Source organism: Halteromyces radiatus, assembly GCF_025201355.1.
Source record: "Halteromyces radiatus strain CBS 162.75 chromosome Unknown BX664scaffold_2, whole genome shotgun sequence".
NCBI lineage: Eukaryota > Fungi > Mucoromycota > Mucoromycetes > Mucorales > Cunninghamellaceae > Halteromyces > Halteromyces radiatus.
The window spans coordinates 731,724-747,078 of record NW_026251688.1 but is presented as its reverse complement, the minus strand read 5'-3'; the positions used below and the strand labels follow the sequence as shown (position 1 = coordinate 747,078).

The following is a 15,355-nucleotide window of genomic DNA, read 5'->3' as shown; positions in this document are numbered from 1 at the left end:
ACAGAGAGAGAGAGAGAGAGAGAGCGGCAACTCGAAACATATCGAGGAAAAAAAAAAAAACGCCCTTTTTTTCTTTCCTCCCCTCCTTTGTCACAGGTCTTCTTTTCTTTTTTCTCTTTTTTTTTTTTTCTTGTTTTATATACCTCTTGTAAATTACACTCTATTTTATTGAAAGAACGATAGAATCAAAATGGTAAAATAAACCTTTAGTTTATAAATAACTTTAGAAATAAGATGATATAATAATGAACAACTTTGATATTTGTAAAGATAATTAACTTACTTTTTTCTTTTTCTTTTTTTTTTTTTCTTTTTTTTTTTTCTAATAGGCTGGAGCTCTCGAAAACGCACAAAAGGAATTGCCTAGAATCAGAGACCATGAACGGGAGTCTGAATTTGGTTCCATCTTCTCTGTCTCTGGTCCAGGTAAAATAGAAAGAACAAGAAGAAGAAGAAGAAGAAAAAAAAAAATAAAGACTATCATCAGTCCAGATGAATATTCATTAAAGAGTTTCATAACTAACTTATTTTTTTTTTTTTTTAGTTGTGGTTGCTGAAAACATGCGTGGTTCTGCCATGCACGAATTGGTAAAGTTTGTTTCCTATAATTGAATTTGTTTTTTTTTTCTTCTTTTTATTCATTTTACTAATTCAATATATATATATATATATATATTTAGGTTCGTGTTGGTCATAGTGAACTTGTTGGTGAAGTCATTCGTATTGATGGTGATAAAACTACTATCCAAGTTTATGAAGAAACTGGTAAGTAAAAGTAAAAGTTTGATAGATAATATTTTAGTCTCATCATGATATTTTATTTTTATTTTGATGATTCAAGGCGGTTTGACTGTGGGTGATCCTGTCTTACGATCTGGTACACCTTTATCCGTTGAACTTGGACCTGGTTTGATGTCAAATATCTATGATGGTATTCAACGTCCTTTGCAAGCTATTCAAGAAATATCTCAAAGTATCTATATTCCCCGTGGTATTGCCACTCCTGCTTTGGACACCTCTATTGCTTGGGATTTCAATCCTATTAACTTCCAAGTAAAAATAATAACAATAACACCAATAATAATAATAATTATATATATTTATCCATTAACTTTAATTGTTTCTTTTTTTTTTTTTTTTTTTTTTTTTTTAGGTTGGTGATCATATTACTGGTGGTGATATTTATGGTCATGTATTTGAAAACTCTTTGGTGTCTACTCATAACATTATGCTTCCTCCTAAAGCTCGTGGTACCATCACCTATATTGCTCCCAAGGGTCAATATACTATTGATGATGTTGTATTGGAAGCTGAATTTGAAGGTGAAACTACCAAGTACACGATGAAACAACTCTGGCCTGTACGTTCACCTCGTCCTGTCGCTGAAAAGTTGAATGCTAATTATCCTTTACTCACTGGACAACGTGTTTTGGATTCCCTTTTCCCGTAAGTTAAAATATCTTTGTTATTTCATTATAAATATTCACACTTTTAATTTATCTATATAGTTGTGTTCAAGGTGGTACTACTGCTATTCCTGGTGCTTTCGGTTGTGGCAAGACTGTGATTTCTCAATCATTATCCAAGTACTCTAATTCTGATGTTATTATTTATGTCGGATGTAAGTGATAAATAATCAATATGTTTATTTCTTCATCTAATGTTGCTTTTTATTTATATCTTTAGGTGGTGAACGTGGTAACGAAATGGCTGAAGTATTGATGGATTTCCCTGAAGTAAGTAATAATTCAAAGTTGATGATGATATGATTGTTTAACCAATCTTTTTTTTTTTTTTTTGTAGTTATCTATTGACGTTGATGGTCGTAAGGAATCTATTATGAAGCGTACCACTCTTGTGGCTAATACTTCCAACATGCCTGTGGCTGCTCGTGAAGCTTCTATTTACACTGGTATTACTTTATCTGAATACTTCCGTGATCAAGGTAAGAATGTAGCTATGATGGCTGATTCCACATCTCGTTGGGCCGAAGCTCTTCGTGAAATTTCTGGTCGTCTTGCTGAAATGCCTGCTGATTCCGGTTATCCTGCTTATCTTGGTGCTCGTCTTGCTTCTTTCTACGAACGTGCTGGTAAGGCCACTTGTCTTGGTAATCCTTCTCGTGATGGTAGTGTTACTGTGGTTGGAGCGTAAGTAGAAATAATTTTATATCTTTATATAAGTTTACTTATGATATTATTTTTATAGTGTTTCCCCTCCTGGTGGTGATTTCTCTGATCCTGTTACAGCATCTACACTTAGTATTGTACAAGTGTTCTGGGGTTTGGACAAGAAATTGGCTCAACGCAAACATTTCCCATCTGTCAATTGGAATTTATCTTATTCCAAATACATGAAAGTATTGGAACCTTTCTATGAACAATCTGATCCTGAATATATATCTCTTCGTGATAAGTGCAAGGAAATCTTACAAATGGAAGAAAACTTGTCTGAAATTGTTCAATTGGTTGGCAAAGTAAGTGACATTATTACTATTATCATTATTATTATAATATACTTATTTTCTTTTCTTTTTTCTTTTTTTTTTTTTCTAGTCTGGTTTGAATGAAACTGATAAGATTACTTTGGAAGTAGCTCAAATCATCAAGGATGATTTCTTACAACAAAATGGTTATAGTAACTATGATCGTTATTGTCCTTTCTATAAGACCACCTGGATGTTACGTAACATGATTGGTTTCTACACTCATGCTACTCATGCTGTTGAAGCTTCCAACAATCAAATTACTTGGGCCAAGATTCGAGAATCCTTTGGTGATATTATCTACAAGTTGTCATCCATGAAATTTGAAGTAAGTATTATAGAGATATATTTAGGAAAATGGGTTGTTTCACTTAACATATATTGAATTTTTTTTTTTTTTTTTTTTAGGATCCTGCTGATGGTGAATCTGTTTTGGTTGAAAAGTATGCTGCTTTACACAAGGAAATCGAAGCCAAGTTCCGTGATATTGAAGTGTAGTTTAATTTACCAAAGAAAAAAAAAAGGGTACTTTTTATGTGTTTTTATATGTTGTTAGTTTTCTTTTATTCTTTTATGATTATATTACCTTGTCATCTTTTTTTTGTGTTGTCTCCAATAAATCAAAAAATTATTACCTTTTTCATATTTTATTTTATCTATTTTATGTGGAATGATGATCTACGTTTACAAGCACATATATTGTTATAAAGGGTAGATATTTCATATGTATTACTGTAGGATGATTCTTTATATATTATGATTTCACTTTAAATAGATCAAGATAAAATCAGATCAAGATCTTTGACCTATTTACTTCTGCTAATAACTAGACTTCCTCTTGTCATACTCTTACAAGAAAAAATCTATCTTTCCATCTCATGATTTCAAATTATTATCATTGTTTATCTGGGACTCAAAATAATAATAATAATAATAATACGCCAGTCGGCAACAACTAAAAAAAAAAAAAAAAAAAGCGTTGGTCTGTTGTTCAAAAAACAACAACAATAATAATAATAATAAAAAAAAAAAGAGACTTAGTTGCTATCGTTCCTTTTTTTTTTATTATTATTATTCATTCGCTTGTAGTGGTTGTATGTATTGATCTCCTTTCTTTACACCTTTGTCATCATATAATCACTCTTTTCCTTATTCAACTCTCATTTTTTTATATATATATATTCTTACATTACACCTCATTACCTACTTTCGAGCTTGTAGGATTCCTTTTCAACACAATATCAAGAAATAGTGACCATTTGAATAGCACTCCTCTTCTCATAAGTCTATCTTTTTTTATTATTGTTATTATTTTGTTGGTATTTGTCTTTTTGGTTTCACCAGTATCTATATATTCGACAAAGCAACAAGTTATTTGGATTCTGCCTTTTTAAATCGTCATATTGAACAAGGTAAGTAAGCAATACAGTTTATAGGATGGATCCTTTTTGTATAGATGGAAGAGTGGGTGAATGGAAAAGAAAAAAAAAAAAGAAGTACCTGGAGAATTATTTTCATTCTACTTTTTAAAGTGTGGCAAGCATGTGTTATGGGAAAGTATAGATGCTTACTCATTTGGGTAGAAAGGAAAAAAAAAAAAAATAGGAGCTTATGACAACGTCATAAAGGAAAATGAACAAGTTTACTTATCTCATATTTTTTGATTTCTTTTCTTTTTATCTCGATAGTGATTGAAGACAATAACTTTTGTGATATCATCCTGGACTTCAAAAGCAGTCTGACAACGGCCATATACTCATAGATAGTAACAACAACAATAAAGCGCGATTACCAAACCATCAAGTTCTCAACATAATAATAAATAAGCCTCTATGCCAGTCTATCAACAACAACAACAACAACAACAACAACGGTATCCACAGTATGAATCAGAGGAAATAGGATATTCTTCTGATGCCACACCTACTTCATCTACTTCCTCTTCACCGAATGCATCATCAACATCTTCCTCTGCTGCCTCCTCACCTGAACATACTTCGCCTATATCAATGAGACATCTCTCCATTAGAAGCAACAATGGTAATAATAATGTGGAACAGCGTGATCGACCTAAACGGATCAGTCGTGAAAAGAAAAATATTGTCTATTCTGATTATGTGGATGATGATCAAGATCTAGAAGAAGATGAAGAAGAAGATGATGATGAAGAAGAAGATAGCGATGATCAAGATGACTCTTCTGATGATATGATGGATGAACAGGTAAAAAAAAAAAAGTAATGATGACGATGATGATGATTATATATATATGTATATGTGGTGTAAGAGACGATACTGACCACCACTCCTTTATTATTATTTTTTTTTAATAATAATAGGATGAAGTATATGGCAATGGATCTGACAGCGATTTTGATGATATACCAACCAAGAAATCTCGCAAACAAACAAGTTCAGGCATATCACAGAAAAAATCAAATGAATTACAACAACCAGTATTTATTCCTATGGGTACAAAGGTAAAATCACGAAAATAATATACATATATTTTGTAATTAAAACTATATTTATGGATAAATAGGTGTTTGAAAAGATACTTAGATTTCGACACAATGAAGAAACTGGCAAAAATGAACTATTGATTAAATACAAGGTAAGAAGATGGAATTCTTCATTATTTGCGATTGATTTGAGCCTGATCATCTTTAATTGAAATATAGCATACAAGTTATCATCGTACTGAATGGGTGACGGTAGATCAAGTAGAAGGTGAACATCTAGGAAAACATCGAGTCAAAAAGTTTTTACAAAAATGGCATCAAGATGGACAAGTAGGAGAAGATTTTACAGAATATCTCAAGGTAAAGATAAATATTTAAAAAAAGAATGAGAATATTGATTATTATTATCTAAATAAATAGGTGGATCGTATTATTGATGAAGGCGAACTAATGGATCCTATTACTGGTGAAAACAAGATTTATTATCTCGTTAAATGGAATGGATTATTATATGATGCAAGTACTTGGGAATCTGAAGCTGATATGCAAAATGTAAGTGATATATATAAATAAATAAAAAGAGAATAAACAAACTTTAATTGTATTTATATAGATTGATCCTATCAAGATTCAAGAATTTCATGCTCGAAGACAAATTCCTCAAGAAAAACTTGATAATTCTCCCAAACGACCTCCGGTCTCTCAATTTATGAAATATGATTCTTCACCAAAGTAAGTTAAATTATTTGAATAAATGATGACAAAATTTTTCATTTATTTATTTATGATCAATTCGAATAAATTAGATATCGATATGGAAATGAACTTCGTCCTTATCAATTGGAAGGATTGAATTGGCTTCGATTTTGTTATTATAACAGTCGCTCTTGTATTTTAGCTGATGAAATGGGACTTGGTAAATAATAAATTAAAATCAATATGAATTATATTTTACTAATATTTTTAAATAGGTAAAACTGTACAATCAGTTGCTTTTCTGAATGATATTTATCACAGTATTGGTATTCGTGGTCCATTTCTTGTTGTTGCTCCTTTATCAAGTAAGTGAGATGGAAAAGTAAGATGATATGTACTTATTTTTTTTTTGTTCTTCTTCTTATAGCTATTCCTCATTGGGAACGTGCTTTTCGTGCTTGGACTGATCTGAATGTGGTGGATTTCCGTGGCAATGCTTTATCTAGAAATTTATTGATTGAAACTGAATTTTATTACAAGGATATGCAAGGCAAAAGTATTCCCAATCGTTTCAAATTTGATGTCTTGATCACTACTTATGAAATGGTAAAGTTGAAAGAATATAACAAAGAGAAACTTCATAATGTTGACTTTTTTTTTTCTTCTTAGGCAATTGCCAGTGCTTCTCAGTTACGCAATGTTCCTTGGAAATGTGCTGTCTTTGATGAAGCCCATCGATTAAAAAACAAAGTAAGTTTAAATTTGATTTTGTTTTACATTTACTAATGAAAATTTTTTTTAATAGCAATCCAAAGTGGGTGAAATCCTAAAGATGTTCCATATGGATCAAAAATTATTATTGACTGGTATGTAACAAAAGAAATTAATCATGATTTGTATATTAGTTAACTTTTTCAATCATTTATAGGCACACCTTTACAAAATAATCTGGATGAATTATATAGTTTACTTAGCTTTATGCAACCTGATGTTTTTAATGATGAAAGATATTTCTTTGCTGAATATGGATCTTTACAAACAGCTGCTCAAGTAGAAAAATTACAAGCTCTACTCAAACCCATTATGTTGCGTCGATTCAAGGAAGATGTGGAAAAAAGTATTCCAGTCAAGGAAGAAACTGTGATTGAAGTTGAATTGACTAATCCTCAAAAGAAATGGTATCGTGCTATTTTGGAAAAGAATTTTAGTTTCTTAAGAAAAGGATCAAAAAGTAAGTGAATGATAATTTTATTTTTTTTATTTTTCAATGATTAACCTTTTATAATTATTATTGTAGCAAATAAAGAAATGCCTCATCTTCGAAATATTATGATGCAATTACGAAAATGTTGTATTCATCCTTATTTATTGGAAGGTGCTGAAGAAGTGATCGTATCTGATTCTCATGCAACTACTCATATGGAACAATTCAACTGTCTGGTACAATCTTCTGGCAAATTGGTAATATAATAGAATTATTATTTTTTCAAAGAACTTGAATGAATCATCTTTTTTTTTTTTATCAGGTACTTATTGACAAGTTACTCAAGAAATTGATCAAAGGGAATCACAAAGTACTCATTTTTTCACAATTCACAAGGTAATATAAAAGGTATAAAAATAAGAAAAAAATAGACTAAAATAGGATATTTTATAGTTGTCTGGATATTTTATCAGATTATCTTCGAGGACGAAACTATGCTCATGAGCGTATCGACGGTAGTATTCCTGGTGAACAACGTCAAGCGTCCATTGATCGGTTCTCCACATTACCTATTGAAGAATCTTTTGTGTTTTTACTTTGTACTCGTGCTGGTGGTGTTGGAATCAATTTGACTGTAAGTATTTTTCTTTCTATATACATATAGTCTCACTTTTTTTTTTTTTGCTGGTTATTTTTAGGCTGCCGATACTTGTATCATATTTGATAGTGACTGGAATCCTCAAAATGACTTGCAAGCTCAAGCTCGTTGTCATCGTATTGGGCAAACAAAACCTGTCCAGGTAATAAAAAAATAAAATAAAAATTTAAAAAATGAAATAACATTTTATATATTATCCCATTTTTAGATTTATCGTTTGATTTGTCGAAATACTTATGAAAAAGATATGTTTGATCGTGCTGGTATGAAACTTGGATTGGATAAGGCGGTGATGCAAAGATCAAATTTGGAATCAGATGGTAGTACTGGAAATGGACCAAGCAAGAATGAACTCAATAAGAAAGAAATTGAAGATCTTTTGAAAAAAGGTGCATATGGTGCAATGCTAGATGATGAAGCAAGGTAATATATATATATATATATAAAATAGATATTGTATTCATTCATCTAATTTTTAAATTTGATAGTACCAAATTCTGTGAGGAAGATATTGATCAAATCCTTGAACGACGTACTACAGTGATTCGACATGAAGGGAATGAAAAAGGTTCAGTCTTCTCCAAAGCAACATTCTCGGCATCAACTGAATCCAACGCAGTGGAACTGGATGATCCTGACTTTTGGGAAAAATGGGCTACCCAAGCCAATATTGACACTACTGAAGTACCTGATGAAAACGATCTGATAGTATTTGAACCAAGACGGCGTCGACAGGTGCAACGATTTGGCGCATTAGATGAAGACAATTTTTCATCCAATGACAATGATGGTGTGGATTCTGATGCTGCTTATGAAGATGAAGGCGAACGTAACCGTAAACGCGATCAACCTAGACCATGGACTCTCTCTGAAAAAACAAAATATGAACGCAAGTTGATGATTTTTGGTTATGGGGCATGGGAACAAATGGCCACTCACTTCTCAAGACGATCAGGAAAGGATCTCAAAGCCGTGACTCGCTCATTGATGCGACAAGTACTTCCCCAAATCTCTCAAAACAACGAAGAAGATCGTAAGCTTATTGAAGATATTGAAGATATTTTGGATTCTGGTAATGATGATGAAGTGGACAACATGTCTATTCCATACCGTGGTGCTAGCAAGAAACAAATCGCTGAATTCAAATCATTCCTTATCGATGCTCCTGCCGATTACATTGAACATATTGAAAGAAAAGGTATAACGTGTTCTATATCATCGACATCTTTTTAATCCTTTTTTTTTTCTTTCTTATCTTGTATAATCGTTAGGTCGAAACTTGTTATTACGTATTCAGATGCTTTACTTGGTCCGTGATCGAATTGTACCAAAGGATTGGGAAGAAGCCAAGGTTCTTCCTATTCCCAAAGTGACAGGTAAAAAAGAAAAAAAAGAAGAAGAAAAAGAAAAAGAAAAAGGAAATTGGATAGAGGGATGGATTTATATTCATCATTTCAATTTGTCTATTTTTGCTTAGGTACTCCTCCTTCTGATTGGTGGGGTGATAATGAAGATCGTGATCTGTTACTTGGTATTTGTAAACATGGTTATCAACAGTAAGTAAAAGAAAGAAAAGGAAAAGGAAAAAAAAATAAAAAACTGGAATAAAAAAGAAGTAGTCAACCCTCATTATTGATTTGTCTTTTTTTTTCTTCTTCTTCTTTCTTTGTATAGATATCTTACAATGCGAAATGATCCTGAATTCAGTTTTTATGGCAAGAAGTTTGATGATAGCAAGGCAGGTGCTCTTGAGGATGATGATACTGTACCTAATGTTTCAACAAATGAAAATGATGTTTCAACCAAGAAAGAAGAAAACATGGATAACGCCGATGATCAAGTATGTATATCTTGATGTTAAAGGCTATATCTTTATATATCTAATCTTTTTTCTTTTTTTTTTTTTTTTTGGTATTAGGTCTATGTTTGGCCATCTAAAGCTGATATTGGTATGAGACTACGACGCATCATTGCCGCATTTTTACGTGAAGAAGCCAATGATCTCCGACGACAAAAGGTATTAGAAAAGGAACAAGTCAAAGAAGGAAATCGACTAGAGCGACAAAGACAACGAGAATCTCGACAAGCAGAAAGACAAAGATCACGACGCACTGGCTCTATTTACCGATGGCACAAACGTAACAAGGCTGACTTTTTACGAACGGTGCTCTCATTTGGCGTTGAAACTGTGCCTGGTGATCCTAATATTCGATGGGATCGATTCAGAGAAATTTCAGGATTGGAAAATCGACCAGATGATGTATTGGATGCTTATTATCATCGGTTTGTGTCTGCTTGTGAAGAAATCATGAAACGACAAAAACCTCAAACAGCAGCAACTACAATAGCAATAGTACCCAATCAAGATAATGTAGATTCTCCTTCTTCAACACTTCAAGTTCCTGGTGATGGTGAACAACAACAAGATACTTTGATGACAAGTCGTGAATCCAGTGTGGAACCCAATTCAACAACAGTAGCAACAACTACAGCAACAATGGCTCAAGAAGCACGTGAAGAGTCGGTGGCATCAGCGGAACAAGATGATGTTGATTTAGATTTGGTACCTTATGACAAAGCCCGACGTTCATTGAAAAGAATTGCACAAATGAAAAGGTTACGTGAAGAAATCATAGTCCATCCTGATTTCGATGTGAACTTGATGGCTGCTCGTAAAACATCTGGATTACCTAGGTAAGGAAAAAAAAAAAAAAAAAAGAGAAGAAAAAGAAGATGATCTAATTGACATTTTATTATTTTTTATTATTATTATTATTATTCAGTTGGTGGAAAGTACCTGATCATGATCGAGCTCTCTTACATGGAATTTGTAAACATGGATATAGTCGTAGTGATTTGTTATTGGCGGATTCTGAACTACCATTCTATCACATCAAACAACATATCATCGATAGTGAAGATATTAAGGATCCTACTAGTGAAGAAGGCATGGCGATAGTGAATGAAAAATTAGCATGGCCCAAGGACATTGTGATTGCTCGACGTATCGAATCTCTTTGTGAATTGATTCTCAAACCTAAACCTACACCACCAAAACGACCTGCTGCTAGTCGAAAACGACCCCATGATGGATCCGGTCCACGACGCAAATTGGATTCAGCACAGAAATTATCACGTAACATCAAATTGACTATGAATGGACCAAGATCATCAACAATGGTTCTAGATAGCATGAGCTCCTCAACATTACCACGATATGGCCATTTTGATCCCAGCAGTAGCAGCGAGGATGAGACTATGGATGGAAATGATCGGGCAAATGTGATATCTCAAACAACTTCTGGTAATGGCGGGGACGATTATGATAGTGGCGAGGATACGGATGATATTTTACAAGAAGCAACTAAACGAATGAAACATCGATATGGTGGAAACAACAGTAGAAAAAAATCAACCATTGCTCAAGGTAGTCGAACTTTAACCAAACCTTTGAAAGCACAACCAAGAAAACCAGGACCAAAGTATTTGAAGGATTGGAAACATACAATTCAAGAAGATAATAATAATAATAATGGACAACATCATCCACTTGGTAAACCATCTTCATCTTATCAGCAACAACAATATCTACCTCAGCAAAAATCATCGTCGTTACCATCATCAAGCTCAGAAGAAGATGATGAACTATAGCTTAGTTGACCCCTTCTCGTTTTTATTTTCTTTAGTTTTATGTATCATATTTTTTTCCTTTATTTTGATCTTATTTATATCAATTAAAAAAAAAAAAAGCTATGGATTTTCTCTCTCTCTCTCTCTCTCTCTTTTTGATATACTCAACATGATTTATCAATATGACAGGTGTCAGGAAATACATCTTTGACGTATACATTTTCTAAAACATATCAATAAGATGAATAATAACATCCATTATCATAAGAATATAACATATGAGTAAGAAATAGGTTTTTTTTTATTGTTTGTAGTAGAAAGACATACAAAGTATACAAAAGATAAAAGGGGGGTTATATTCTACAACTTTATTTTTCAACCACAGACACCTTGATGGTTTCCTTGACTTGAAGACGACCGCTGCGTACTTGAACCTATTGAATGCATTGGAAATTTGAGTGAATCTAATTGTGTTACACTATCCCTTTTTCTTTATATAGAGCTTATATAGTTCTAATTATATATATTGATTGATTATTGAACTTACATTTTCATCAAAATCAAAAGCATAAGAACCAGGTTTAGTGTTCTTAGGAATGGTCCAAGTAGTCTTATGAGTAACAAATTTGTTTTCAGAAGCAGTGACAGGACTAATAAATAAAAAATAAAAATCAATTGATTTTGTTGAATAAAGAGATTTTTTTTTTTTTTTTTACCAAGAGTTGGAAACAGTGGCCAATTTTTGTTGTTTTTGGTTACCAGTACGAGAATGGAAGTGAATACCCAAACTCAAAGCTCTACCCATAGAAGTGGACTCTATTTAAAATAATAGTTTAATATCTTTTATTTTTATTTTTTTTGAATTCACTTACTGTAGATAAGAGGTTGCATGATATATTCAACATGGACTTTTTCACCAGCTTCAAAAACGTCATTGTTCTTGGGAGACTTGATCTTAATGAATTGCAATTGAGAAAATACGCTACCATGGACAAGTTGGAAAAGAGCCAACACTACCAAGGTAATGGTAAGAATGGATTTGGAAAACATGATAATATAGAAAGGAAAGGAAAGGTTATTAAAAAAAAAAGGAAAAGAAAAAGAAAAAAAAGGGTATCAGAGGAGTAGAAAAAAGCGTTGATGGCGATTTCAACTGTTCAGTGTTTGGGTTACACGCGTAATTTCATTCCATAGTCCGCCTAATCAACTCGCTTTTCTATGGAAACCTGGTTTGTCTATTTTGTATTACAATATATAAAAATAAATACAAGAATCATTAAAGATGAAAAATATAAAATGAAGTAAAATGATTCATATAGAAAAAATAAAGTCATTTCCTTATTTAGATTCAATCATTAAGGAATTTTGGAAGGCTTATGAGGTACATTCAAATATTTTGAGTTTTACATTACACAACAAATGCAGTCTTCTTTTTTTATAAATAAAATTTCGGTGATTTCTATTTAAATACGCCCACTTTAAATGATTGTTTCATAAAAAAAAAAATGCATGATCCTCTTACACTGACATTTTTCCATTGTTTTTTTTTTTTAAGTCATTTGAAATGAATTCAAAAAAAAAAAAAAAAAAAAGAGTTCATGTGGGCATTTCGATGTTATCCATCGGAGAACGAATCGATATGGTACCTTTTTTTCTTTTTCGGTCCCTGGTATGTTGTTACTTCTCTTAGTCTGAAAAGGGAAGTAAGGTAGTGCAATGATGATGATGAATGTGGATGAACAGGCGGGGTAAAATAATAATAAAAAAAAGTTTGATTTCTCTCTTTCTCTCTCTCTCTCTTTTTTTCTCTTCTCTCTTCTCTCTTTTTATCTTTTTATTTTTTTTTTTTATTTTTTTATTTTATTCATCCTCCTTTCCTTTATATATATCTTCACTCATTATGTTTGATTCTGATAACAAATATTTAAAATCTATTGGGTTGGCTAGTAGTCTTGCAGCCGTAACTTTAACCTATTTGGCTACCAAATATAATGATCGTCTTTTATTTGAACCTGCTCGTTCTAATATTGTACGTAAAAAGGGTTTACCGTTAGTAGGATGTACTATTGAAGTTTTAAATGGTCTTGAACAATTTAATCATTATCTTCTTGCTTGTTTTGAACAAACTGGAGCAAAAACCATGTAAGTATTTCTCCTATTTTGATATGAGATCATCCTCCTTTTTTTTTAAAAAAAACAAAGTGATGATATTATAGATAAACTAATTTTTTATACAGTACTATTTCTTCCTTGGGTCTTCCTCGAGGTGTTCAAACTATCCATCCTGAAAATATTGAACATGTATTAAAACGTAAGTACTGATGAGTGTGCCTCGGAGTATCAATGATCAATACCTAATCTTTTTTTTTTACCTTTTCTTGATCGAATATCATTTTTCTTTTTTCTTTTTCTTTTTTTTTTTTAGATAATTTCGAAAACTATGTGAAAGGTAGTTTATTCCATGCTTCTACTGTTGATTTACTTGGTCATGGTATTTTCAATGCTAATGGTGCTCAATGGCGTTACCAACGTAAAGCTGCTTCTATGATCTTCAATGTTAAGAATTTCCGTGATCACTTTACAGAGTAAGTACATTATTATTTTTTTTATTTCTCATTACTAAGCTTTTCTTTAATAGTGTATTTGTCAAGGAACTTGTTCTTGTTCGCGATATTTTTGATAGAGCTATTGAAAACAAGACTGTAGTGGACTTTCATGATATTATGTACAAGTTCACTTTGGATTCTTTTGTTCTGTAAGTTGTTTCATATGAATTTTATACTTGAAAATAACACATGTATAGTCTTGGTTTTGGTACTCAGGTGAACGCTTTGACCACGGAAGGAAAGGTAGAAAAAAAAAAAAAAAGAGTTAAAACAATGCATGATACTCATCATTTCAATCTAAACTCACTAGGTACCATTTGCCCATTCTTTTGATGAGCTTCAAAAGAATTCATTTGATCGCTTTATGAACGCCATGGAACCTGTGGAACGTAAATTCAATGAAATCTTTAGACCTTGGAGAACTACTGTTGCTCAACATCAAAAGGTGATTGATGGATTTGCTGCTAGCGTCATTGCAAAACGTCGAACTCAATTGGCTGCTGGTGAACAACATAAGGATTTACTTTCTCGATTTATGGAAACAGATAATGAAAATGGTGAACCTTTGAATGATAAAGAACTTCGTGATACCATCATGAACTTTATTATCGTAAGTTTACCTATTTCTTCTCAATATTTTATGATTGATCATCTTATTTTTTATAGGCCGGTCGTGACACCACTGGTCAAACTTTATCTTGGTTGTTGTATAACTTGATGTTGCATCCTGATGTTGAAGAAAAATTGGTACAAGAAATTGTTTCTCATGTTCCTGTTGAATTAGAAGAAGATTCTCCTGCTCTTTATGAAGCCATTAAGGATATGAAATATGCTTATGCTGTGTAAGTCATCATTTAAAAAAAAAACAAAAAAAAAAAAAAAAAAAAAACTGATCATTTGATCTTATTAGACTCTACGAAACATTACGTTTATATCCTTCGGTTCCCATCAATCAAAAACAAGCATTGAAAGATGACGTTTTACCCGATGATACTCCTATTCGTGCTGGTGAAGTAGTGATGTGGTCAAGTTATGCACTTGGAAGAAATACTGATATTTGGGGTGCCGATGCTAAACAATTCAGACCTGAACGATGGTTCACTGAATCTGGTGATATCCGTCGTGAATCTCAAGGCAAATGGCCCGCTTTCCATGCCGGTCCTCGTGTTTGTTTAGGTATTAAAAAAAATGATCAAGTTGATTTTAATATTTATCTTTTTTTTTTTTAACTATGACAGGACAAAATCTAGCTACACTCGAAACATTGGTCGCCTGTACCGTTCTCTTGAGAAGATACAAATTTTCTATGATTCCCAACCAAGATATCACTTATCAAAACTCTCTTACCCTTCCTATGAAGAATGGTCTCAAGGTCACCGTCGCTCATCGTGGTTAGTTTAGTGATTTTTATCTTTATTAAACTTATGCCCTTTCACATAATATCTCTTCTACATTTTTTTTTCTTAATTACAATAAAAAAAAAATATAATATCTGTGTTCTTTAACCTATCGCATCATATTAACTATCACAAGGCGGAATACTAGAGTTTATTTTCAAACAACTGAGAATAACATCAACTTTTAAAATTTTCTTTTGCGACCACGTTGTTTTTTT

General features: G+C 32.2%; 4 protein-coding genes across 4 annotated transcripts; 3 read left to right on the top strand and 1 right to left on the bottom strand.

The window, feature by feature from the left end:
* Positions 1-106: 106 nt before the first annotated feature.
* Positions 107-3,125, top strand: BX664DRAFT_377787 (V-type proton ATPase catalytic subunit A). The gene is made up of 12 exons (XM_051548792.1): positions 107-193; positions 330-426; positions 545-588; positions 681-765; positions 842-1,053; positions 1,154-1,446; positions 1,509-1,621; positions 1,687-1,736; positions 1,804-2,150; positions 2,209-2,476; positions 2,556-2,813; positions 2,894-3,125. The coding sequence occupies exons 1-12, from the start codon at positions 191-193 to the stop codon at positions 2,981-2,983; spliced, it is 1,860 nt and encodes a 619-aa protein (XP_051402651.1). The 5' UTR covers positions 107-190; the 3' UTR covers positions 2,984-3,125.
* A 1,512-nt stretch (positions 3,126-4,637) lies between these two features.
* BX664DRAFT_323948 (SNF2 family N-terminal domain-containing protein) lies at positions 4,638-11,274 on the top strand. The gene is made up of 23 exons (XM_051543736.1): positions 4,638-4,707; positions 4,824-4,964; positions 5,027-5,098; positions 5,166-5,306; positions 5,367-5,498; positions 5,560-5,678; positions 5,753-5,862; positions 5,918-6,007; positions 6,070-6,248; positions 6,312-6,392; positions 6,448-6,508; positions 6,571-6,873; positions 6,940-7,103; positions 7,169-7,242; positions 7,300-7,480; positions 7,545-7,646; positions 7,713-7,927; positions 7,993-8,702; positions 8,776-8,880; positions 8,982-9,060; positions 9,179-9,344; positions 9,423-10,198; positions 10,288-11,274. The coding sequence occupies exons 1-23, from the start codon at positions 4,693-4,695 to the stop codon at positions 11,153-11,155; spliced, it is 4,884 nt and encodes a 1,627-aa protein (XP_051402650.1). The 5' UTR covers positions 4,638-4,692; the 3' UTR covers positions 11,156-11,274.
* A 137-nt stretch (positions 11,275-11,411) lies between these two features.
* On the bottom strand, positions 11,412-12,251 carry BX664DRAFT_323945 (uncharacterized protein). The gene is made up of 4 exons (XM_051543735.1): positions 12,007-12,251; positions 11,851-11,950; positions 11,682-11,784; positions 11,412-11,568 (listed from the first exon to the last, which is right to left on the bottom strand). The coding sequence occupies exons 1-4, from the start codon at positions 12,182-12,184 to the stop codon at positions 11,503-11,505; spliced, it is 447 nt and encodes a 148-aa protein (XP_051402649.1). The 5' UTR covers positions 12,185-12,251; the 3' UTR covers positions 11,412-11,502.
* A 715-nt stretch (positions 12,252-12,966) lies between these two features.
* BX664DRAFT_323939 (cytochrome P450) lies at positions 12,967-15,245 on the top strand. Its single transcript, XM_051543734.1, has 9 exons — positions 12,967-13,276; positions 13,372-13,445; positions 13,560-13,719; positions 13,773-13,889; positions 13,938-13,983; positions 14,051-14,350; positions 14,407-14,582; positions 14,651-14,916; positions 14,979-15,245. Exons 1-9 carry the CDS (start codon positions 13,035-13,037, stop codon positions 15,134-15,136), a joined length of 1,539 nt encoding a protein of 512 aa, XP_051402648.1. The 5' UTR covers positions 12,967-13,034; the 3' UTR covers positions 15,137-15,245.
* Positions 15,246-15,355: the final 110 nt, after the last annotated feature.